Below are 23,315 nucleotides of genomic sequence, written 5' to 3' on the forward strand. Positions count from 1 at the left end.
GCTCAGTGCATCATTAGAATCCTCCGGCAGTCTAAAGCAATTGAGACTAAACAGCATTTGTCAAATGAAGTGATGATGGAGTCATAACTTGTTGACAGTCTACATGCTGATCTCCGACCACTCAGCTTTTTATGACGCTTATTCCTTCTGTGTTGTTATTTAAGCCTGACATAACACAAATACTATTTACTATTAAAACTTTTTAATCTTTACCAGATTGTTTTTTTCCCTCCAGATGACTATATATTGATGTAAAGCTTTATTGTGCCTGTATACTGTGTGTATATTGTAAAAAGTCTGTGTGCAACTAACCAATTGTTTCCTCCTTTTCAGTACAAAGAAGTGGCGCTCCAGGTGAGAAACACTTAAAATGACAAACATTCATCTGCGTTAGAAATAAATTAGACAGTCTTCCTGAAAACTGCTGACTAGCTGCTTTTCTTTTTAAAGGGTTCATTTGGCTTCTTTTAAAAATTATTTTATTTTTGAGCACCAGAATAGAGACGGGCAGGAAATGAGAAGGGAGAGAAATGGTATTGTGACATGCAGTGAAGTCAAACCGGTGACATTAGCAGTTACAGTCGCTTTAGGTTTTGCAGTAGGATGCATTTCTGAGTGAAAAGTTATGCAGGAGATCTGTCATTTCTGATGTGGCTGAAAGTGGGTGTGTCTTAATGAAGAACCTCAACGACACAGAGGACTGTTCAGTTTCACCCTCCCCTTCCTGACGCTCCTTGTTGGATATGGAGGCAGAGGATGAGAGGGGCTTTAGAATCCAACCATCATTTTTGAAAATATAAAAAAAAAGAAAAGACACTTGTCAGCTGATATCCTCTGACCCATGACATCTCCTCTATAGCTACATAAGGTAACCATGTGTTGATGATGTATATTAGCTGGTTGCCCCAAATCCCATTCAGTGGGATACGTATGTGTACTCCTGTGACTGCAAAATAGATTTAGAAAATCAAGGGATAAAATATGAGTTCACACAGGGGCAAGTAACTACAACTTGGAACATGTGATATTTATCTGATGGGTAATCATCTGTAAACTGGGTTGGTACCAATCTTTGTTTACTATCACTGAGATGAACCAACCGAAAGCTTCATGTAGACTAGCTCAGGCTTAGGCCATCATTGTAATTTGAAAGATGTAGTGATGGCATGACAGCTCTACACACAGCACATTTACTGTAGTGCAGGATGGAGCAGCCTTTAATAAATGTGTTTCTGTCTTTACTGGATGCAGGATCCCAATTCAAATCGCATCGCCCAGTGGTTGGACAAGGCCATTGTCAGCGGCATTCTCGATCTTTCACACCCCATGATTCCTGAGGCGGTGCAAGGAACCTACACCATCACCGTCTTGACAGACAAAGGAGAGCAAATATCTCACAGCTTTGACATCAAGGAATACGGTGCGATGCCTGACTTTTTTTTTTAATTTAGAAAGAAAAAAAAGAAGAGAGAAATATCTTACATTTATCAATAAATATGGAGTTTGGTATATGTACATTTTCAGCTGGAATACTTTATTTGATCTGTTTTTTTGTTGTTTTTTTTGCTTTAGTTTTGCCAAAGTTTGAAGTAAAAGTTCAGCTGCCCAGTGTGATAACCATCCTGGATCAGGACGCACCGCTAAGGATTTGTGGAAAGTGAGCGTCCCACTTAAGCAGAACCGTCCTCGAAGTGTTACCCGCATTTGACATCATCTAATCATTTCCTACAATAACCACCTCTGCACTCCTGTGCCGTCTCCAACAGATACACCTACGGGAAACCAGTTATTGGCTCAGTCAAGGCAGAGTTTTGTAGAAACGCCATTCGGTACTGGTATTCAAATCTCAAAGAAAATGACCTCTGCGAGACTTACCAATTGACTGTGAGTATTCAAGATGTAAAAATGTATTTATTTTATTGTTTATTGACAAGACAATGTACAATTACATTACGCTCAATAGCAAGGATGCTTGTCAGTTGTCGTAATCATAGTTCTCGTTAAATTATTATGTTTTTTTAATTATCGAGCTTTACCCCTTTTTGTTGTTTGCTAGACGGACAAAAGTGGATGCGCCACACACACTGTGAACCTGAAAGCATTTGCCCTTGACAAGAACATGTACGCTGACAGTTTTGAGTTGTCTGCAGAAATGGAGGAGTATGGGACAGGTAGGCTTGTCACAGGTACACAGAATCAGTTCATTGTGTTAGCAGCACGAGCTCCTGATGAGTTGTGACCTGTAACGTTGACTTCCATCCAGGGGTCATCCTTAAAGGCAGTGGGAGGAGCAGCTTCAGCAGCCACATCCGAACGGTCACCTTTGAGGATGTACCTGCAGCATACAAGCCTGGCATCACGTTTGAGGGAAAGGTAACTAGTCTGGTTAATAATGAGTTTGGATTGCAGTCTGCTGTCAGCACAGGACAAAGGGGACTCTTGTTCTGTCACATTTTGTACAGACATCAGCAGGATTCATCCCCACAAGATGCTAACCACAGGGACCTTCTGACTCTTGCATCAATGTGATGTGGACATTTTTGATTTTAGAAGATGTATCAGATCTATTGCTGAGGAATTTAATACAGATGTCACTGAAGCCCAGTTAATGAATCCAAATGATTTTAGTAGTTCAGAGCAATGCATTGCATCAGCAAGTCACTTTTTATTTATCCTGTGAAATATGTCAACCTTTACTAAACTAATTTGATAGAGCTGATTAGTAAATGTTAGCTCGTTAAACTAACCTGGTAACGATCAGCATGTTAACACTGTTGGCATGTTAGATTGCTGACAGGCCAAGCAGCTCAAAGCATCACTTGGTACAAGAGCTGCTGGCACACAATTCTTTTTCCATTCACTGGTTTTCTCTCCAAATGCAACATAAATTTTAGCTGAATTTCAAGAAAATTGTCAAAACTGCCTTTATGCAAATATTACTAGTAGGTTTGTTGTGATAAACGGCCATGTGAGGTGCATCAAACCATTGCAAAAGAATGCACAATGAGATGATGAAAGAGCTCCAGTCGAAGCTGAAACTGTGAAAAGCAATGTGGAGAACGTCATGGAAATGTGGCAGCTATGTTGGTTTCATGTATTACTTTGAGCAAAGTTACAGTTTCTGCCTGTGAAAGGCAGCAAGGACTTGTTTTGAAGTTGGAGGAGGAGTTGCATTTTTTTTAAACATTTAATTAAATCAGATAAAATCAATATAAAACTCGCAACATTCTCAGATATTCAGACGCTGTGTGTTAATCATCCCAGTGCTGTTGCTGAGACATCAAGATTGTTAATGGCAGGTAGCGCTGACATAGATGAGCCTTAGTCATGGAAAAATCATGGAAAAGAAGCCAATCAGTGGAATGAAAACAGATACGCAGCAAATGAAGTGATTTAAACAGCTGATAGAGTGTCTGTGTGAGTGAGCAGTGCACACAGCAGAACTTTAAAGTTTGCGATTGAATGTTTGTACCCAAAATGACTCCTCATGTGTGGTTCAGTGAGTTTCATATAGAGATGAATGATTTGGGAAAAATATCTAATTGTTATTTAATCTGCAATTTTTATTTTTGTAAAATCAAGCTTCAGTTTAATATTTGCTGTGTATTAAATTCAAAACATGTGGTGAAGTATTTCCACACGGAGACACCATCAAGAAGGACAGCGTGAATTTGTAGAACCACTCATGTGACACTTTAAACCGTGGATCAGATGCACTTCAGTGTGTACGAGGTGCGGCTATTAACTAATAAGACGGGGATTATATTCAGTGGAATCACAGCGTGCATGTTAACAACCCCTAAAGGTTTCAGTCTGCTGGAGTTAAATCATGAATTACTGCATTAGTCTCAATACTTTATAGCCATAAATGTAGAACGGTATATCCTAGATTGAAGCCTTTGTGATTTGCTGTTAGTTAGTTAGATATATTTGACATTGATTAATTGTTCAAACAGGTTAATGGCCATCCTGGTCAGCCACCTGACGTTATTTATGTAGAAATCAAAAGGACTTTAATTCCTGGATGCTCAGAACAGTTTGGTGAATCCTTGGGTTTTTGGAGACTCCTGATGCAACCAGCACATCAAAATTACAACCCAACGGTGGCTCCATGGTTTCTAATGATTCAACCAGAGGATTCAACTTCATTCTTGTAGAGGGAGAAAAACCTTTAGCTCTAAACCTCTGATGATCAGTACCTTAAAGCTGACCTGTTTTTTTTTAGCAGGACTGGAACATTGGAGTGGCACAATCATTCTTGCGATGGAGAACAGTGAACTTTTAGTCTTGATGCATCCTGAATTGCTGCTTTCTGACTTGCTTTCAGATCAAAGTTGTCGGTCCAGACAGCAAACCGGTCTCCAATGAGCTGGTGTACCTGTCTGCCGGTGACACAGAGAAATTCACGTTGACCACAGATGCGAAAGGTGTGGCTGTGTTCTCTCTGGACACCTCCCTCTGGAAGGACACTCTGTACCTGGTGGTAAGTTACTGCCTTCTGTAGCCATTTGTTGACCCCAGGGACATTTTACTTTGACTGGAGTCAGTTGTGTTGAGGACTTTCATTAACAACCAATATTCATCAGTTTTGCAGTCTAGATTTAATTAAACTCATATCTATCATTTTGAAGGCGGCTCACAATGGAAACGAGCTGATGTTGGTTCATGTTTGATAACTAGAGGTTGACTTTGGAGTGAAAAATTGATCCTTGACCTTATCTTGTCAACAGGCGAGTTCTAAAAATACGACGGATCATGATCCCTATGTGCACAATCTGCGGAGGCCAGAATACAGGTCGGCCCGCCACCAAGTCACACCGTTCTACTCTAAGAGCAATAGCTTTTTGAAGATCATGCAGGGCAACGAGAAGCTCCCCTGTGACAAAGATGCAACTGTGCGTGCTCAGTACATCATCCAGGGGGAGGAGCTGAAGAAGGATCAGGAGGTCCTCGACTTCTTTTACCTGGTAGGAGCTACTGTCAATGATTTCCCACCCACCTGGTAGCTGTATTCACATGTCTAGAAATATATCTGGTCATCTGCATGCGTTCAAGGTATGGATTGTTTGTATTAACTGAATATAGATAAGCATCACATCACAGAGACCTGCTTTCTGTAACACAATTATTTGAATGCACTCGGATCATACACCTCGCCCACCTAAACAACACAAATCAAACAGTAATTTATCCACTTCATTGACTTAGTCTCGGATGTCTTTTGCAGAATAGTGTATAAAAAATATATCCTAGAGTTCTTCACCATTTTTGTGAATACATTTCTCTGCCTGCCTTGTTTTTCTTTCTAGGTGCTGTCCAGAGGAGCAATTGTGCAACACGGTCGTGTCCCAGTGACTGTAAAAGCTGGAATCGGTAAAACTAGTATTTTTTTTTAGCTATAAATACGAATGTTAATCTATAGAATAGCTCTGGTAAAATTCAATAATTCTCTTACTGCCAAGAGCTCCCATGAAAAGACCCCAACGAACACTGACTGTATTCTACCGACAAGACTTCTTCTCCATCTCCCATCTCTGTTATACGCACTATCGCCACACGAACACACGCTTCAAGGCAGACATAAAAACTGATTCATGACCTTAGCCAGGCTTCAAACCCTGGTCTTCCCCATAGACTTTGTATAAAAGATGGACGTAGCTTCCGTGACGTCACCCGTTGGTTTCTGCACTGAGAAAATGAAGCCAGGGTTTTGCTACTTCCTGGTTGACATCTTGGATTTTTGGAGCCAGTGACGCAAAAATCATAGGAGGGGGGCGGAGCCATAGGAGCAGCGATTGGTCAGACGGATTGAGAGGCGGGCCCTCTCTGCCCGCCCACATTTACCGCCTTCTGCTCGCTTCGTCTGTATGGTCGCTGCCAACTGTCAATCAAGCCAGCCACGCCCCTTGCCCCGCAAAATGTTGATGATTTTTTAAAAATTCAGTTTTGATTTATTTTCAGACTGGCCTCCTGATCTCTGGATTTGACTATGAAAACTAATAAAAACAAATCCTGAGCTGGAGGAATGCGATATTTTGTGATCTGTGATCACTTCTTTTCCAGTTCAAGTCTATGGGAGCCAGGGCTTTTTGGAGCCAGCAGCTGGTGGACGCAGTGATATTGCAGGTTTTTGACACTTCCGGGTTGGCTTCATTTTTCAGGGCCGGTTGCTCCGTCCATCTTTTATACAGTCTATGGTCTTCCCACTGATCGTCATCTAGCTGACCCACTGCACTTTTGAGTCTTTGCTCAATGACGCCAAAAAACGACTGGAAGTACTGGGCCAGCGCTTTGTTCATGTTGGTCTTACCTGGGATTTGTTGACAACAACAGAAACATGGAATAAGCCCACTGTTACTCTTTATTGTCAAGTGTTTGAAACTAACAGTTGTCTATTTGCAAGCTCAACTTCAGTCTAGCACAGTACCTTATTGTTTGCAAATGTTGGCAAAGCAAGAGAATATTGTTTGTGTTGTTTGTGTGTTACTAGTAATGCCATGCTGCTGCAGGTCACATCCCTTTTTCTCTCTGTGTTTCATGCCTCAGTCAACAAAGGAGAGTTGTCTATCCCGCTCGGTCAGGTGACAGATCTGGCACCATTTGCCCAGGTGGTGGTGTACACTGTGATGCCCTTTGGAGAGGCTGTGGCTGATAGCCTGGACTTTCCCATTCAGCTCTGCCTTAATAACAAGGTAGCTCATTGCCACATTAAAAGAATACAAAGCATCTTGGATATGTAGGAAAGTCTAAAGACGTGTATTGTAGATTTGGACCAGACAAACTTAATTTAATCTTTAATCTCTCTCTGCTTTGCTGTGTCCTGCGCAGGTGTCTTTGAAGTTCCCGTCTCTCCAGCAGCTTCCAGCGGAGAAGACCACACTGAGTCTCCAGGCTCACCCAGGCTCCGTGTGCTCCGTCAGAGCCATCGACCAGAGTGTCCTCCTGCTGCAGACTGAGCAGGAACTCAGTGTTGACTATGTAAGACAAATATCATCTGAACCTTCAGCACCGGTGTTGTGTTGGTCTCAGAGATGGCAAAAGTAGACGTGGTAGTAATTCACCCAATCAAAAACTCGCAATTAGATTTCCCCCAGAACATGTCCTTTTTTTTGGTGTACTGTACATATTAAATGTATTTCTGGCAGATTTAGCTCCACTTCATGCTGACATATCAAAATCAGTACAAGCAACATCATAGCTGTTGTGGTTCTCACTTCCTCACATTTTACAGCACCTAATAACCCACAGAGTTACATGGGCCCTATTTACTGGTGGTAATAATGAATATATGCAGCTTTGGAAGTATCTGCTAGACCACCGTGACCACCATTTTCTACCTCTTCCTTGCAGTTTTTGCAGGAGCCATACTGCGTTTTCTTAAAGTTGCAATGAACAGCAGTTTTGCTGATTCCAAGCCAGTTAGAAATGGCTCTCTCGCCAGACTAGACTCCCATAATTCAGACCGGTGTTCGGCCCAGACTCACTGACAGGAGTGTTTCTGTGCAGATGTACAGCCAGCTGCCTGTTCAGAAGCTGTCGGGATACTCCTACGAGGTGGACGACTTCGAGCCGTATCCCTGCTTCCCCGTGCTCGAGGATCAGCCGCCTCGTCGAGGAAGACGCTCTTCGGTCTTCTTCGGAAATAACGATGAGAAAAATGATGTCTACAGCATCTTTAAAGTAGGCATCTTTCATCGACTCCACAGCGTATTGGCAGTTGTAACGATCAATAATATGCTTTATCTTTCCATAGCTCTCTGAGTTGGATTTTTATTTAAAGCGCTATACTTGAGTTGTAGAATTGTCTTCAGTGTCATTCTGTATCATCAGACAGAGCTGGATTATATACAGCAGCATGGCTTCACTCTCTCCTATTTCTTTGTCTCTCTCCACTTCTAGGAAATTGGAGTCAAAATTATGACGAACTCTGATGTGAAAAAACCTTACGACTGCCGTGAAAAGTTCTTAGATTACATCTTATATGATTCTGGTATGTTTGTCAATTTTCCATTGAAATGGTCTGGTGAGTACACAGTCCATGATAACTCAGAAAACAGAACTACTATCATATTTTTCACTGTAATATGTAGTACCAGAAATGGCATTTGGAGAAATGGGGAGGCCTGGTATACCTGTTGAAGGTCACGCTGGAAGCAACAAGGAGACTATTAGAACATACTTCCCTGAGACCTGGATCTGGGAGCTGGTTTCTGTTGGGTAAGTATACTTGTGTACTGATGTTGTTTTTATCCATGTGTTCCTAGATAATGTAGACTCTCCTGTTCCCATGGCCTTCAACATGATGCCACAGAACTCTGGCGGTGTACTGAGAGAGAAAGAAGAAGAGAAAAAGAAGACTGTCAGAACATTCTTCCCTGAAACCTGGATCTGGGACCTAGTTACTGTGGGGTAATAATACATCATGAGAAGAGGATCAAACTATTTTTTTTTGTTTTGTTTTGGGGTTTTTTTCCAGCCATTTGTGCATTTTAAACACTCAGTCTGTGTTAGCAAGAATGCTGAGTCATTATTTAGCCTGTGAAATGTTAAAAAATGGTTTGTTTTCATTCATTCTAATTTTCCAGAGGTGACATCTTGGTCTAACCAGCAGTCTAACATCCATATTCTGATGTGCAGTAACCAAAACTGTTCTAACTTCAGCAGAAAACTGTGTTCATGTAGGACCCCATCACTCATAGTAGGGCCTTATTGAGAGAGGAGGGTTTCAGGACTTTTTTAACTGTTAATTTTTTACTAATTAATTTGTCTTAATGTACAGTCGTGACCCGATAATCCGACACTAAATGTAAAACCTTCTTTTATGTCGGATAACAAGGCTGTCGGATTGTCAAGATGGAGGTCGAGATACAAAGAGGGCTTGATGCTGGAAGGATTATTTGTTGTTAATATTTATTGTTTATAGTTGTTATAATAACCAGTGTATTGTTAGAACACTACGCATCGCTGGATTTCAGCCTAATTGACTGGTGTGATTGTGCACGTTCCAACCACTTCCAACCCGGGGATGGAAGTGGTTGGAACGCACAGGCAGTACTTGGCTGCCTGTGGTTAAGGCAAGGCAAGGTTTAGGATTGTTAAAGGTCGGATTATCGAGTCACGACTGTATATTAATCTGTTTTTAGCCATGTGACCAATGGATGTCTGTCGATAAAACACTCGTGCAACATGTCATTGTAATCTAATAGTCATTTAGATATTTCACACATTATGTTCCTCGTGGGATGAATCTAATGACTTCCTGCAACTTTTCTCTTGTGCCATTATTAGGTTAACATTTTTATTAGTTTTTTTTCAAAAGATGCCAAAGTCAGTCTGTCAGTGACACCAGACTAAATGTTGGATGACATATTGTATTTTCATGGTGTGACGAGGTGGGTGATATCTGACTTGTACTATAGCACCAGTAGAAGGTGAACATGCTAAATTTTGGCTTTTGGTGAAATAGTATTGACAACTTCTAGATCATAGTGACGTGGGGACATGGTGATAAACTGGCTTCTAACGCCATTGGCAGGTTAACATTCCTGCTCATTCTGTGAAATATGTCTACTGGACACATTGGCACAAAAGGCCAGAAAATAGTTTAGAGGTAAATGTTTCTGGATCGCTAAGAGATTTTCTCCCTATTCAACCTCCATTATAACATTACCCACATATCCAATAGCTTGAATTCATAACATTAAAAATAACTTTTCAACTTGTATTTAACTATATCCAAACCTCGCTGTTTGACATGCTTCAACAAAGCGTTAAAGGAAGTTATTTTATTAAGTCAGATCATACAGGAACGGGTTTGTTCATGTCCACTACTTCTGCAGTGATGCTTATGAGGACACTTTCACAGACTTAGCAGCTGTTGGAACTGCTAACCGGTTCCCTTGAAAATACCTGTCCCCCACCAAAGAAGCAGCTTTTAAATCCCTGTTAGAGGTACGTGCAGCTTGGTAGTGGATTCCAATTAACCGAATTAGCCATGCTGTCTATTAGCAAGTGTTGAAGAGTAATGGGCGTATTAGAATGACCTTTACGAAGCAGAGAATGGAGCTGCCAATTATGTGCTACACCCCCCAAAGCCAAGCGATGACTCATCATGTGTTCATGCAGTTTGTTTTTCATTGTGCTGTTGCTTGTCTGTGTTACAGAGACACTGGGGCAGCGAATGTGGAGAAGACAGTCCCTGACACCATCACCAAGTGGGCAGCCGGAGCGTTCTGCGTCTCCTCCGTCGGCTTCGGCGTGTCGCCCAACACAGGACTTACTGTGTTCCAGCCGTTCTTTGTCAGTCTCACCTTGCCCTACTCTGTCATCCGAGGGGAGGTGTTCACTCTCAAAGCCACGGTCTTCAATTATCTCTCCAAATGCATTATGGTAAATGTGCAACTTCTTATACATGCATTTTTTTTTTCCAAAGTGGATTCACAAACTAATACAAGACAGAACACTGAAATGTGGAATTGTCTCATACACTGCCAGGTTGGACACACCTACTCATCCAGTGTTTTTTTATTTTTTTGCTATTTTCTACATGATAGAATATTGCTTAACTCATAAACCTCAGAAATAGCACATGTGGAACTCCTGTAATAAGCATTAAACGAGTAAGAAAAGCAAAACATGTTTAGAAATTTGCTTTGCAGAATCACGAGGTCGTAACCTGGAGCTTTTCCAACAGTCTTAAAGGAGTTCCCACCTACGCTGAGCACTCTGCAATCCAACCATAGACTTTATGCAAAGACGGACAAACCCTTTGTGGTGTCACCCACAGAAGAGTGGTTTTTGAAGCTCAGTGTTGTGGCTTCAGTTGTTGCCGTATTGCCTGTCTTTGACTCCTCCAAAAAAAATGAGCAAAGCGATGGAGTACAACTCAGCTGGGCAAATGTGACCGTCCCTCGGCCATCGATTGTCGTATGATGGTTCCGATTGACCCCTCAAAGTAACCATGCCCTTAATTATGCAGAACTTTGAGCCTTAATAGAGTTTAAGCAGGCAAAAATGTATAAAAATGTACCCCCTGGAGAGTTGTCATTAACAGGGAAATTGGATATAGAGCCCAAAACAGTTTTCACAGCAGTTGGAAAGTTGGACATTTTAACATGAGGCTTTCTAGTGATTGACTCGCTTTTGGAAACAGCCTCAACTTCAGATTTTGGCACTTAAATGTTTCCTCCATCAGTCAGCCTCAGCATGCTTCTTGGACCTATCTGATTCCAAACCATTGCAGTTGGTTGTAGATGGGGGATTGTGGAGGCTCGGTCCTCTGATGCAGCACTCCATCACTCTTGTTTTGGCTCATAATGAAGCTTCCACTAAGTGCAAACCAAATGGGATGGTGTGACACTGGCAGATGTTGTGATAGCCACGCTGGTAAAGTGCTGCCTTGAGTTCTGAATAATGCCCCGACGTGGTCACCGTCACAGCTCCCCCGACACGCTTCATGCATTGAACTTTGTTAAATGTTGAACTCTTCGGAGTCTCAAGAAGGCAAAAATCTGACATGTGGACTCATCAGACCAGATTTTTACTCGTCTAATGTTCATTCCTTGTGGTTCTTGGTCCAGGCAGTTTCCTTCTTCCTCAGTGGTGGTTTCTGTGCAGCAGTTCTACCATGAAAGTCTCATTCAGTCAGTCTCGTCCAACTGCTGATGCTGGGATGTATCTGCAGCTCAGACTCATTGATGTAAACTCTAATCTGAGTTACTGTTAACTTCTGATTTCTGATGAACTCTTGGTCTTCTCTTCCTGGGGCATTTTCACAAGTTTCATTATAGTGTTTCTCTTTTTTTTTTATTTTTTTTCTAACTGCACTTTATGACCATTTGTGTCTTAAAGTTAGTCCTTTCTTCGTTGATCAGTTCTTACCACAGTATGGGTTACTATGGTAACTGAACAAGACTATTTCCTGTGTACCAACACTTTAATGCTTCTGCAAAATTCAAATGCTTGAATAGTTTTGACGTCGTCAGTCAGTATTGTTTTACAGTGTAGAAAATAGTGTGTCTACACTGTTAACTGGTGCTCTGTCACTTGGAAAGAATGTTTTATATACTGTCTGTATTAGTATTCCTGACACTGAGCACGTTTTGTTTGTGTCTGCAGGTGGAGGTAACGTTGGCCGATTCTGACCAGTACACCTTCAGAAACTGTGACGGCTGCCACTACAACATTTGTCTGTGCGCCGAAGAGAGCCGGACCTTCTCCTGGATTGTAACTCCAACCGCCCTCGGTATGAACGAATTCCTCCTCAGACATAATGCTGCCTGGGTTCCATTTTATTTAATTTCATTGCGAATCATATGAGCCAGTCGGTGTTACTCAACTCTAAAACAGTGAGATGAACTTTCACTCCTGTTGTGAGCTCCTTCATTGCTTTTCAAATTTATTTATTTATTTATTTTTGACCAGGCAGGTGAATGTGAATATTTTTATTAGCCAATGATGTTTTAAAGTGTTTTGCATTTACTAAAAACACAAACATAACGTCACTGAAAAGCATTTTCCCAAATTATTTCACTACTTTTGCTCGTCAACATATACAGACTTAAAAACAGATCGTTCGTTACAGAGAGCACAGTGTTTTGTTTTTGCTCTGTATTGATATTTTTTCCGTCTTTGAGAAGTATATAGTAGTTTATTGTACATTTCCAAGTAATGTCCACGTACACGTTTGCATTGCTGCAGATAACCCAGCAGTATACACTGCAGTAGATAACTTAGATTGTGTCACCGTTCGTTTTGCTTGCTGTAATCAAGAATCAAAATTTATTTTTCTCCTCTGAAAACAACAACCGAGGCCAACAATTGTTATATCTGTAAGAGAAAATGCTTGATCTGGATCTGTGACAGTGTCAACAAAATGACAGACAATCAGGATTTATTTTCTGTTCTTGGAATTTGTTGACATTTTTAAATGAGGCTGAGAAAAAATATTGGAATAAAAAAAGAAATGTTTATAGAGAGAATATTTCACTAAAGTGTTTAAATAGATTCGAATATATATATATATATATATATATATATATATATATATAAAAATATCCACAATATACATATTTTTTCATAAGCTATAATGTGGTTGAGAGAGTCTGCCTGTGATTCCAGACTCAGCCTTGTTCCTCGTCAAACTCTAATCACCATTTTTATGAATGTGGATGAAATCTAGATTTTTAAAGAAATCCTGTCAATTAATAATAAATAATCAAAAAGAGTTGAAAATAGAACCTCAGAGTGGAAGTGCGAACCTCACTCAGCCAAAAATAAAAGCAGATATAATAAATGGTTAGTCGATTTATGGATGAGGCTGTGGATGGACAATCAACCAGCAGCACTTCTGATATTTTGTCAGTTTTAAAAGCATTTTCAGGTTTTATCTTCGTCAACTATTTGCAGTTTTTCTTATGATACTAAGCTGAACATCTTCTGGTGATCTGTCAATTTAAACGTGTATCTGTTGGTTCTTAAAATTTATAATTTTAATGAGAAATTTCGTACAAATTTGTGACATTTTTAGATTTTAAAAATGCAGGTAGCAAAGAGAAGATTTTTTGTGGCTATTTCTGTGAAACTAGGGCCAGTGAGCGGCTACTTTAAAGGTATAAAACACATTTACAGAACGGAAAACTCTCAGCAGCAAACCAATGATATGACCTCTGTAATGTCTTTATTGATGGTCTTTTAGAGGCTGTTCAAACTGAGACAAATCACTGAACAGAACAGATAAAATACTTTTTATCTTTTGGCTTCAGTTCAGTCGCTGGATTGAAAACAGTCTCAGTATCAGCTGGTCACAGCTTTGCTCTGCGGCTCCTCATTAATACAGAGAAATCTGTCGTTTGACTCTTGTTCTATCACCATTAGCATAATGCAGTTCTCATATCTTTAAAATGAAACACTGATGTTGTTTGTTGCGTCTAATACAATCTTACACTTTCAGTGAAAGATGAGACAGAACAAGCTAATTAATCCTTATTAAGGCCACTGACAGCTGTTGCGTCGGCACTGCTAGAAGCAAAGACAGGCGGCTGTTGTTTGTAACGCTGCCTGGCCTGAAAGCAGAGGATTTCTATCAGCCTCCATCAGCAGGGATGGAGACGAGGCTCTGATGAATGTCAAATTGCGCTCCTCTAACTCCCCCTTAGAGGAATGCTGACAATCACTTGTACTAACAAGTCAGGTAGTATCTCTGACGAAACACTCAGAAACCTCTCCCTCGGGGGGTGATCTGTACTTGTCCTCCGTGTGAAGGATTGTGGGCTGTGAAGGAAGGAAGGGAGGGGGTGGGAGATAGAGCCGTACGGGGGAGAGACAGTATAATAAGGCAACAAATAGGGATTAATGAGGGTGAATAAGATGGGAAACAGGGGGAGGAAGGAAAACACAGACAGGAGGGAGGATAATGAGTCGGATTGAGAAGCAGATGGGAAGCTGTTTTGCCTCCGTGCACAAAATGTGACAGTGTGACAGGAGGAGGAAGCGATAATCAATACAGGCCCGCTTCCACAATGAGACTGTGTGTATGTGCTCGCAGGTAAGCTGAATCTGAAGGTCAGCGCTGAGGCCCTGAAGACTGACACGCTGTGTGGCAATGAGGTGGCCACCGTCCCCGACACGGGCCGAGTCGACACCGTGATCCGCACTCTGCTGGTGGAGGTCAGTAAGTGTCAGACAGCCAAACACTGCAGGTTGTGCTGAGATGTAGTTAAAACACCCGTCAGAAGTATTTTCACTTTTGTCCTTAAACACGCTGAACCCTAAAACCCACACGCTGAACCCTAAAACCCACGGGCAGGTTTGAAAGGCTTTAAAGGTAGTCAAACAAATTCAACTTTTGTTTTTCTTTTTTATTATTAACAGTATTTGTTTCACTGCACAACAGACATCTTTGAGTTCTCTCTACTTGTGACTACTTATTGTGTTTCCTTAGAGGTGCAGGACTTCATATTACTGAAAAAAAATGAACCCACAGTGAGAAAACATGACGGGAATAAATAAATTAAAAAATGCCCAGAAAATGTTAAGGGTTCATAGATTGACATTTTGAATAATTGATTATATTTTAGTATGATTAATGTGAAATAAAGCGAGAAGTACCAATTAAAACCTACCAGAACTGAGTTATATTTCTAAGTCTTGGTTTGCGAATGTTTCCTCTCTAAAAATGAAAACGTTCAACTACACCAGGTTCCTTTTAGTTTCCCACCTTATTGTGAGTTTATACATGTAGGACGCTTTTTTTGTTAGTTAGTTTTTTCACCTGCTGGTTCACTTTATGCTGTCTAACACACAGTATAGGTATTTATGTTCTTAGAATTTATAGTGTACAAAAGGCCTTGTAGAATCAAGGCTTGTACACTATATCTTGTAGAATCAAGGCTTCTTTGAGCAGGCAGATACTCCCACTTTAACCCACTGATCAATAGCTGGTGGTAACAAGAAGCAAAGCAATCAAGAACACTGACGGCCAGCAAGCAGACACGAAGCCAAAGCACGGATATTTAAAAAACAAAAAAAAGATGAGCAAATATTTGAGGAAGACGCTACATACTTTGTGTTTGTCAGACCCCAATAACACACACAATGCATTCTGATAATAAAGACCGCTTGTCTGAAAAGTCCTTTTAATGCTGCTGTAATGACAGATTAAATAATGTGTCATGTTTCTTATTGGTTGAGACTCTAAACAGTAATTCCTTCACATTAGTGCAGGTGAGATATTTGTTTAGTCCTCTGAGGTAAATAAGTTCTACAATCTCAGTGAATTGATTTTTTTTTTTGGTGATCATCAAAACCACAGGTTTGAATATGCACTGACCATTGATTTGGATTTAGAAGTTTACTGTGAGCATTTAATAGTGAATAATATGTAATGTTTCAAATGAACTTGGATATGTTCAATCTTCCCTAAAGTGTTTTTTTTCCAGACAGACTTTTTTTCATTTTATGTGGTTCTCAAATATCAAAGGCAGTGATTTTGGTAAAAACTTGAAAATGAAAAATCAAGTACGCCATTTACAATAAAAAATTCATAAAATAGTGCATTTGTATTTAATGTTAATGGTTCAAAGAATGACAGGCTGAATGGTCGGCCCACACACATTTTCACCTGACCAAATCTGGCCCTCTTTGCAAAAGTTTGGACACCCCTGGTTTAGAGGGTAAGCCGGTTTTAGTCCGTATATTTCTCACTGCTTGCACTTGTGATAAGAAGTTTGAAGGGAAAACTCCCAGCCTGGCTCAAGCTCAGCTCGTCCTGTTCAAAATGTAAATCTTTATTAACTGATCAGACGAAAAAAGGACTTTCTGGAAAACAAAGAGGGTCCCGTAGTTTTTAGTTTTTTTTAATCAAACCGTAGTAAACAGCAGTAGCTGGCACACTTTGAGGGACTAATTTCTCCTGTGAGTTAATTCCATTTTGGTGCTGTGGTGAGTATTTCTTGCAGCAGGATGATGTGTGTGTGTGAATTAAAGTGTGTGTTTGTGGTAATGCAGGAACATGTCAACACGCCACACAGTGATACCTGGCCTGTGACACACGCAGCTCTTTTAGACGAGTTGTGTTTTGTTTAATAAAATTAGATCATCCACTAACATGACTGATTGTTGTCTCGCTCCCCTCAAGGCTGAAGGAACACCGCAAATGGTCAGCCACAACGCCCTCCTCTGCCCTTCAGGTGAGTGCTCACAAACAACCCCGATATCGGCGTCTGAAATCTGAAAGCCACGGGGTGAACGGCCCTCTGGAGAGAATGAAGGCTAGGACGTCTGATAAATTCATCTTCAGCTGCCCCTGACCTGTGTAGGGGTCAGAGGTTGAAATTCTCACAGTTGTTTAGTGCGATCGAGTCTTCTTGGCTTCTGCTTGTCAGATTGGAGATAACTTAGTCGGTAATAAATGGATGGTCGTAGTAATTATCCAGCATGTGTCAGAGGATAAAGAATAATGAGGCGTCAGTGAGTTTCCATAATGACACAGCGAGTTGCAATTTTATTTTCATTTCAACTATTTCACAGCACTGTGTTACGCTGAAGTGGAGCAACACGGCGAACTGTGAGCTGCATTTTTCACACAGGACTGAGCAAAAGTAAATGAACAAGACAATGTGACTCTAAGCTGAGTCGGTGTTTAGTGGAGACCCGACTGCATAACATTTAATTTAAAAAATAAGCAGATGTAAGTGTGTTGTACAACGACAAAGAAACAAATGACGAGGAAACAAAGAAAATGAAGACGCTGACTTTATCCCAAATTGATAAAAAACATCAAAATTGCATCCTGTGTTAAACATTTACTATATTTTATGCACTTTAACCAGAGAATAGAAGAAGTTAAATTAAGTTCTGTGTATGTGATATTTTTTGTGCTTTTTCCAGACGGGCCTGTGGAGAAGAAAATCTCTCTCCTGATGCCTGAACTGTTTGTGGCTGGATCAGCCAGAGCGTCTGTCTCTGTTGTGGGTGAGTCAAACCACACAAAGACACTTGAAGTCATTTACGTGACTCTTGCTATCAAGATCTGGAAGACGGTTGCAGTGTGAGATCTTAGAGTAACTTTTTCCCTTTTTGCTTCTGCAGGTGACCTGATGGGCCGAGCCATGAAGAACCTGGACAAGCTGCTGGCAATGCCGTACGGCTGTGGAGAGCAAAACATGTTGCTGTTTGCTCCCAACATCTTCATCCTCAACTACCTGAAAAGCACCGGTCAGCTGACTCAGAAGATCCTGGACAAGGCGACACATTTCCTGGAGAGCGGTGAGCCTTCAGGACTTTCTCTGAATCAGTTCTAATATGTTCCTGTCCCCTTTTTTTATTTTTTATTTTTAGGATGGGTCTGGTCTGATGAAATAACAGCTGAAAGCACGACACGCAAAACAAAAGGATGTAAACGTCGGACGTAGATTTGGAAAATTCACTCTTACAAAACATCAAAGATTCGTCACATGGGTGTTCAGGGACAATAAATGGGAAGAGTCGTGGCGATCGTCTTCAAACAGTGCCGCACGGTTTAGTTGAGATTGTAGAAAATGAACGAATGTGTGGAAGTGAACCATCAACCACTGATTCTGAATGTGTTGTAGTCTGCTTATCGCCACTAGTAAAGGTCATCATCAGGGGATTTTACCTCGAACAATCTGCGAGTACAGATATAGCTGATTTTTAATTATAGGCTTCATTCCACACTGTTAGTTTTAACGATTTATGGTGACTGAGACAAACCAGACGAATGCGGCCCTTCTAAAATGTGATGGTTACTCATTTACCAGAATTGGACAGTCTGTGTTTAGTGGAAGTGAATGAATGTAAATGTGCTCAGTGCGATGTTCCTGTGTCTGTGTGCTGTAGGGTATCAGAGGGAACTCACCTACAAGCACGACGATGGTTCCTACAGCGCCTTTGGAAAGCGTGACGAGTCCGGAAACACCTGGTCAGTACCAATTTATGAAACACCTGGTAAAAGGTTTGTTTCAAAGTCATCTTGTGTGAGCATACAGCAACTTGTTAGGCAGTTTTAATCAGTGCTAGTAGTTTAACTAATAGGATTTGCGGTCACATTTTGTGTGTTTTATAAAAGTGACAGCTGCACCATGTGTTATATTAATTAGTTTTATTACATATTAAGTCTATTTTTTCAAAATAATAATAAAAAAATACATACAACATAAATTAAGAAATGATCATATTTAAGTTTGATAAGAAGCCCATATGTAGATAAAACACACACACACACCGTCTCTGTTGTGTTGACTTTATGTACACACCTGTCAACAACAACATTTTTGATGACCTATAAATATCAGCATCATAAGGAATATATTCATGATGATATAACTCATGGTATACCGCCGTTGCATCAGCTGTTATAAAAGCATTTAAAACATTTATCTGGAGCTTCGCTGTTGAACTAAATATTTTCAGCTCAAATCTCACACTTCATGTGACGAGAGAACAAAGACGACACGCAGACACAGTGGGAGGTAGACGCACACACACAGTGTGTCCTCTCCGCTGTTTGGCACCAGCAAGCATCCTAATAATTTACTTTATGAGGAACCTGCCAGAAAATATTAATATTTTCATTTAATGGGCTTAAAGCACAGTGCCTCAGGGGATTTAACAAACCTTCTGCTGTTTTGAAAGGGTGCTGGGCAGTTTGGCAGTTGGTGAGTGTGTGTGTGGGTGTGTGTTTGTGGTGAGCAGAAACTAGGGCTCGCAAGTGTTCGCTTGCATTACAGTTCCAACAGAAGACTGGATGAAACTGTCCAAATCACTTAAAATAACACATCACTGTTTTACCCAATGCAGTCATGTAGAACTTTGGAACTTTCACCCAAGTTTGAGCAAATCTATAGATTTTTATTTAGAGCTGTGAAATGTTTTATAGATGAACAATGGCTCAGAGGACTGTGCGTCATGTGAAAGGAGTTGCTTAAATAGACAAACCAACATAGAATTATCAGCCAATTCTGCACTTCCCCTCACTGCTGCAGAGCTTTTAAGCCTCTTAAGTCATTGTGTTGGTTTTATGGCCCACAAACTCGGCTCTTATCAGCCCTGTGTTCACACGCAGCAGGACGGAGCAAAAATATTCTGATGAACCTGCTGCACTCTACCTGCCCAGCACCAGACTGCAGGCAAAGTTAGCAGCTGGTGAACATCATGTAGAGAAAAGCACGAGTTTAAATGACTGCTAGTGTTGCTGTGTGTCTGCTGAATGTGGAACAAGAAAGCTATCTGTTTTTTTTTATCATGTTCTTATTGTACAAAAATCATTGATGCAGCTTTGAAACTGCATTACTTCTTTCAAAAATGATAAAAACAAAGAAACATTTGTGTCGTCAAAGGTGCCGCTGTCAAATCCACAGAACATTAGCGTAACATTTCTAATTATTTAACCCCTACTGAGCATTTTTGTGTTTTTATTATTATTTATCTATCTGCTGCCAAACATCACACACCAGAGAAACACAATTAGCAGTTAAAGCATGTAATAGCTAAAAAGTCGGATAACATTCTCACAAACTGGTCGTAGCAGAGGAACAAAGAGAATAAACATGTAGAGTCCTCCATTGGACTCAAATATGGCTTCAAATAAATGCTAATGTGGCTTCACATCTTGCCCGCTGCCACGTTGAGCATTTTAAAGCAGCAATAAGTCAGTGTTACGCTTATAGATTGTTGTGCTGCCCACAAGTGGCCAAAAGGGGAAAAAAAAGGCCAAGAAATGCAGCTTTTGGTTGATCCTGAACTACATCCACAGGCATCATAGTGCAGTGCAGTGTGATGAGGTAGGTCTGTCACTGGGTCCCTCAAGGCCGCGTTCAGACCTTTAGAGATATTTTAAGTTATTTTTTTTCTTTTTCCTTCATATGCAAACAAAAATTTAGGTCAGAGAAAATGGACCCTTTGAAAAAACTCCTTCCTTGGTGAAGAGATTCAAATAACTAACAGGGAAAACATTAGTCAGCGCAGTTTGTACAATGCTACGCTAACCAGACTTTGTACACATTTACACAGAAATTCTATTAAGAAATAACTCTTCTTTGCTGTCAGTCCACACATATGATTGACCCTCTTTCAGTGCTCTTGTTGGTCGTCTGCTGGAACCAGTAATCAGGCTATTGATTATCTGACTTAGGGTTATGTCATCATAACCCTGTCATCTGATGTGCTCTTAAAAGTGCCTCAATTGCGTTTTTGTGTTTTTACATAACGTACAATTATTTATTTATTTATTTATTTTAAGTCGTGTTTATGTGGATGGGATTTTTTTTGAGAGCAAAAGAGGGAAAAACTCTTTAAATACCTTTGTGTATGTGTGGACGTGGCCTAAGACGCATACCATCGTATCAGAAGCTCCGTGTTGTCTCTGTGTCTGCTCCAGCTGTCTTTATTCTGGTGCGGCTCAGAGGAATAAGACTGTTGTTGGAGATGCAGCTCAGACCAGGCGCTCTGAGTCGGTGTGAGAATGCGGCCGTTATGTAATTGTCCTGAAGCTGGGTTCATTTCGGGGTTAGCAACACAGGCTCACATGGTCAGATTTGTTTTCTACAAACTGTGTGCGTGTATCTTGTGTTTATATGTGACCCCCCAGGCTGACCGCTTTTGTGATGAAGTCCTTCGGCGGTGCGAGACCATACATCTATGTGCAGCCCCAGCACATTAAAGATGCCAGGAGGTGGCTGTCCAAACACCAGCGGCCCGACGGTTGCATCAGATCTGTTGGAAGACTTCTCCACAATGGCATGAAGGTAATGATCGGTGTGAGCATCAGCGTTATTAAAAGGATCTTTCTGGACTTCCAATCTTTAGCTTTTGGGTGTTACTCTGCTAAATTTCTCCTGCATGACAAAAGAACAGAATTAGCTCAGTGCATGAAGGGATTTTAATAGAAAAGAATTTTCAAGTGCTGCTTTATTTGAGCGGAGAGCAGAGATAGCTTATGGCCTGCAGGCAGGCAGGCAGGCAGCACACACACTCACACACAGAGCCGAGGAAACATCCAGTTAGCCAGTCTCTACGGCTCGACGGTATTTCTTGATGCAGACTAACACCAGTAAGCCCTGACAACTCTGAGTTAGGAACTAATGTGTTTAACTTTAACTGGTCATCTTTGCACTTGTGTTTTTTTTTCTTACATGAAGCTCAACACAAATACTCTTCGACACGCAAGGTTCAAGTCTGTGCTGTTAGAAATGACTCCGTTACATAAAGGAGCTACACAGATGATGAATATAATCCTTCCCAATGTACACAATAAAATAAAAATCTGTGATTTCAACATACTATCTAGCATCAACAATATGTAACACACCCTGTTGAACGTTGGATCTGCATTCTGTCCGTTCTGTTCTAAATCCATTCAGTCACAAACTATTCACTGAAGCAGGTTACATTCTTTAAACTTTCTAATGTTCACAACCATCATTTGTCACCTAGCACTGTAAAACTACTCTGTGCTACACAATGGCAAGTTGTAATGTTGGAATAATTCAGCGCTATATGTTAAACCCAGGGCTGCAAGGTGGTGCAGTGGTTAGCACTGTTGCCTCGCAGCTGGAAGGTCGCCGGTTCGTGTCCCAGTGGTTGCACCGGGATCTTTCTGCGTGGAGTTTGCATGTTCTCCCCGTGCAGCGTGGGTTCTCTCCGGGTTCTTCGGCTTCCTCTCACAAGTCCAGAAGCATGTTGAGGTTAATTGGTGATTCTAAATTGTCCATAGGTGTGAATGTGAGTGTTCTTGGTTGTCTGTCTCTAAGTGTAGCCCTGTGATAGACTGGTTACCTGTCCAGAGTGTCCCTTGCCTTCACCCTGATAGACTCTAGCCCCCCGTGATGCTAGTGAGGATTAAACGGTGTATAGATGATGGATGGATGGATGTTAAACCCAGAAACCACTTCTGAAGAAAAAGTATGATACAGACAGTTTAGTCCTGCAAGTTGATGGGATTGGTTCTGTAGTTTTATAATGGAAATGCTGAGGGAGTGGTGTTAACTGCTTTTTTCTTTCATGATGTGTCTTCCAGCGTATAAAAAACACCATGTGGACATGATAACCAGAGGGGCTCTTTAATTAGGAGAACAAGAGTATTACTGTCTCCTCTTTTTATCCCATACAGTGTTTTTAGGAAACTTTATGTGAGCTTCGTAACAAAACATGAAGCCACTCCTACATTCGTTACAGGCATCAGTCGGCTTGTCGTTGCTGATTAACACAACAGTGAAAGTTTTTATCTGATTGGAAGAAAAAGTTAGAAGAATACTGCTCAAATTCCTTAACGTACTTTCATTTTCAATTTCAAAACCTTTGAATGTTTTTGTTGGACACTGTGTGTTTCTATGAGGTGTGTGGACAGTTGAAGCTGCAAATGTTTCTGGTGGAGAAACACCCAACAGTGTGTAAAAAATTACCAATTTAGTGATGCAGAATAGAATGTAATAGAAAAGTTGTGCTGCCTTTTCCGACCGTCCGACCTCGTTGCTGTGTTTCCATCAGGGAGGAGTGAGCGACGACGTGTCCCTGACGGCTTACATCACCGCCGCCCTGCTGGAGCTGGACTCTGACACCACGGTGAGTGTGACCGACTTCCCCCACCTTTTTTTTTGAAGTCATCATTTTAGATGCTGAGTTTTTTCAAATATTGCCTCCGTAAAGCTAATTTTTAATTCTTGGACTGCCAACACTGTTTTAGTTTTAGGGCAGGAGGTCAAACTGGAGAGAATGCCTTCAACAATTTGACACTGTCCTCTAAACAGATCCAGAAAGAAAGAAAGCAGTTGTTCTCTCTGATTTCTGTTTCATTGTAA

The 23,315-nt window shown here is 40.9% G+C and overlaps 1 protein-coding gene across 2 annotated transcripts in view; it reads left to right on the top strand.

The window, feature by feature from the left end:
* The window catches only part of LOC103356435 (alpha-2-macroglobulin-like protein 1), a 35,303-nt gene that overhangs the window by 7,053 nt on the left and 4,935 nt on the right, over window positions 1-23,315 (top strand). The window contains exons 5-27 of one of the 2 annotated variants that reach the window (XM_008280570.1): window positions 334-354; window positions 1,252-1,420; window positions 1,573-1,657; window positions 1,767-1,884; window positions 2,057-2,171; window positions 2,264-2,373; window positions 4,328-4,483; window positions 4,731-4,967; window positions 5,310-5,373; window positions 6,547-6,692; window positions 6,829-6,978; window positions 7,507-7,680; window positions 7,900-7,990; window positions 8,091-8,217; window positions 10,164-10,389; window positions 12,118-12,244; window positions 14,546-14,667; window positions 16,637-16,688; window positions 17,389-17,472; window positions 17,590-17,766; window positions 18,358-18,439; window positions 21,107-21,263; window positions 23,005-23,079. In XM_008280570.1, coding sequence (XP_008278792.1) covers window positions 334-354; window positions 1,252-1,420; window positions 1,573-1,657; window positions 1,767-1,884; window positions 2,057-2,171; window positions 2,264-2,373; window positions 4,328-4,483; window positions 4,731-4,967; window positions 5,310-5,373; window positions 6,547-6,692; window positions 6,829-6,978; window positions 7,507-7,680; window positions 7,900-7,990; window positions 8,091-8,217; window positions 10,164-10,389; window positions 12,118-12,244; window positions 14,546-14,667; window positions 16,637-16,688; window positions 17,389-17,472; window positions 17,590-17,766; window positions 18,358-18,439; window positions 21,107-21,263; window positions 23,005-23,079 — 2,865 coding nt within the window. Of the gene's footprint in view, window positions 1-333; window positions 355-1,251; window positions 1,421-1,572; window positions 1,658-1,766; window positions 1,885-2,056; window positions 2,172-2,263; window positions 2,374-4,327; window positions 4,484-4,730; window positions 4,968-5,309; window positions 5,374-6,546; window positions 6,693-6,828; window positions 6,979-7,506; window positions 7,681-7,899; window positions 7,991-8,090; window positions 8,218-8,264; window positions 8,410-10,163; window positions 10,390-12,117; window positions 12,245-14,545; window positions 14,668-16,636; window positions 16,689-17,388; window positions 17,473-17,589; window positions 17,767-18,357; window positions 18,440-21,106; window positions 21,264-23,004; window positions 23,080-23,315 lie in introns of both variants that reach the window. The other variant, XM_008280569.1, reaches the window with a different exon arrangement.

The sequence above is a fragment of the Stegastes partitus genome, unplaced genomic scaffold, assembly GCF_000690725.1.
Source record: "Stegastes partitus isolate 25-593 unplaced genomic scaffold, Stegastes_partitus-1.0.2 Scaffold199, whole genome shotgun sequence".
In the NCBI taxonomy this organism is placed as follows: Eukaryota; Metazoa; Chordata; class Actinopteri; family Pomacentridae; genus Stegastes; species Stegastes partitus.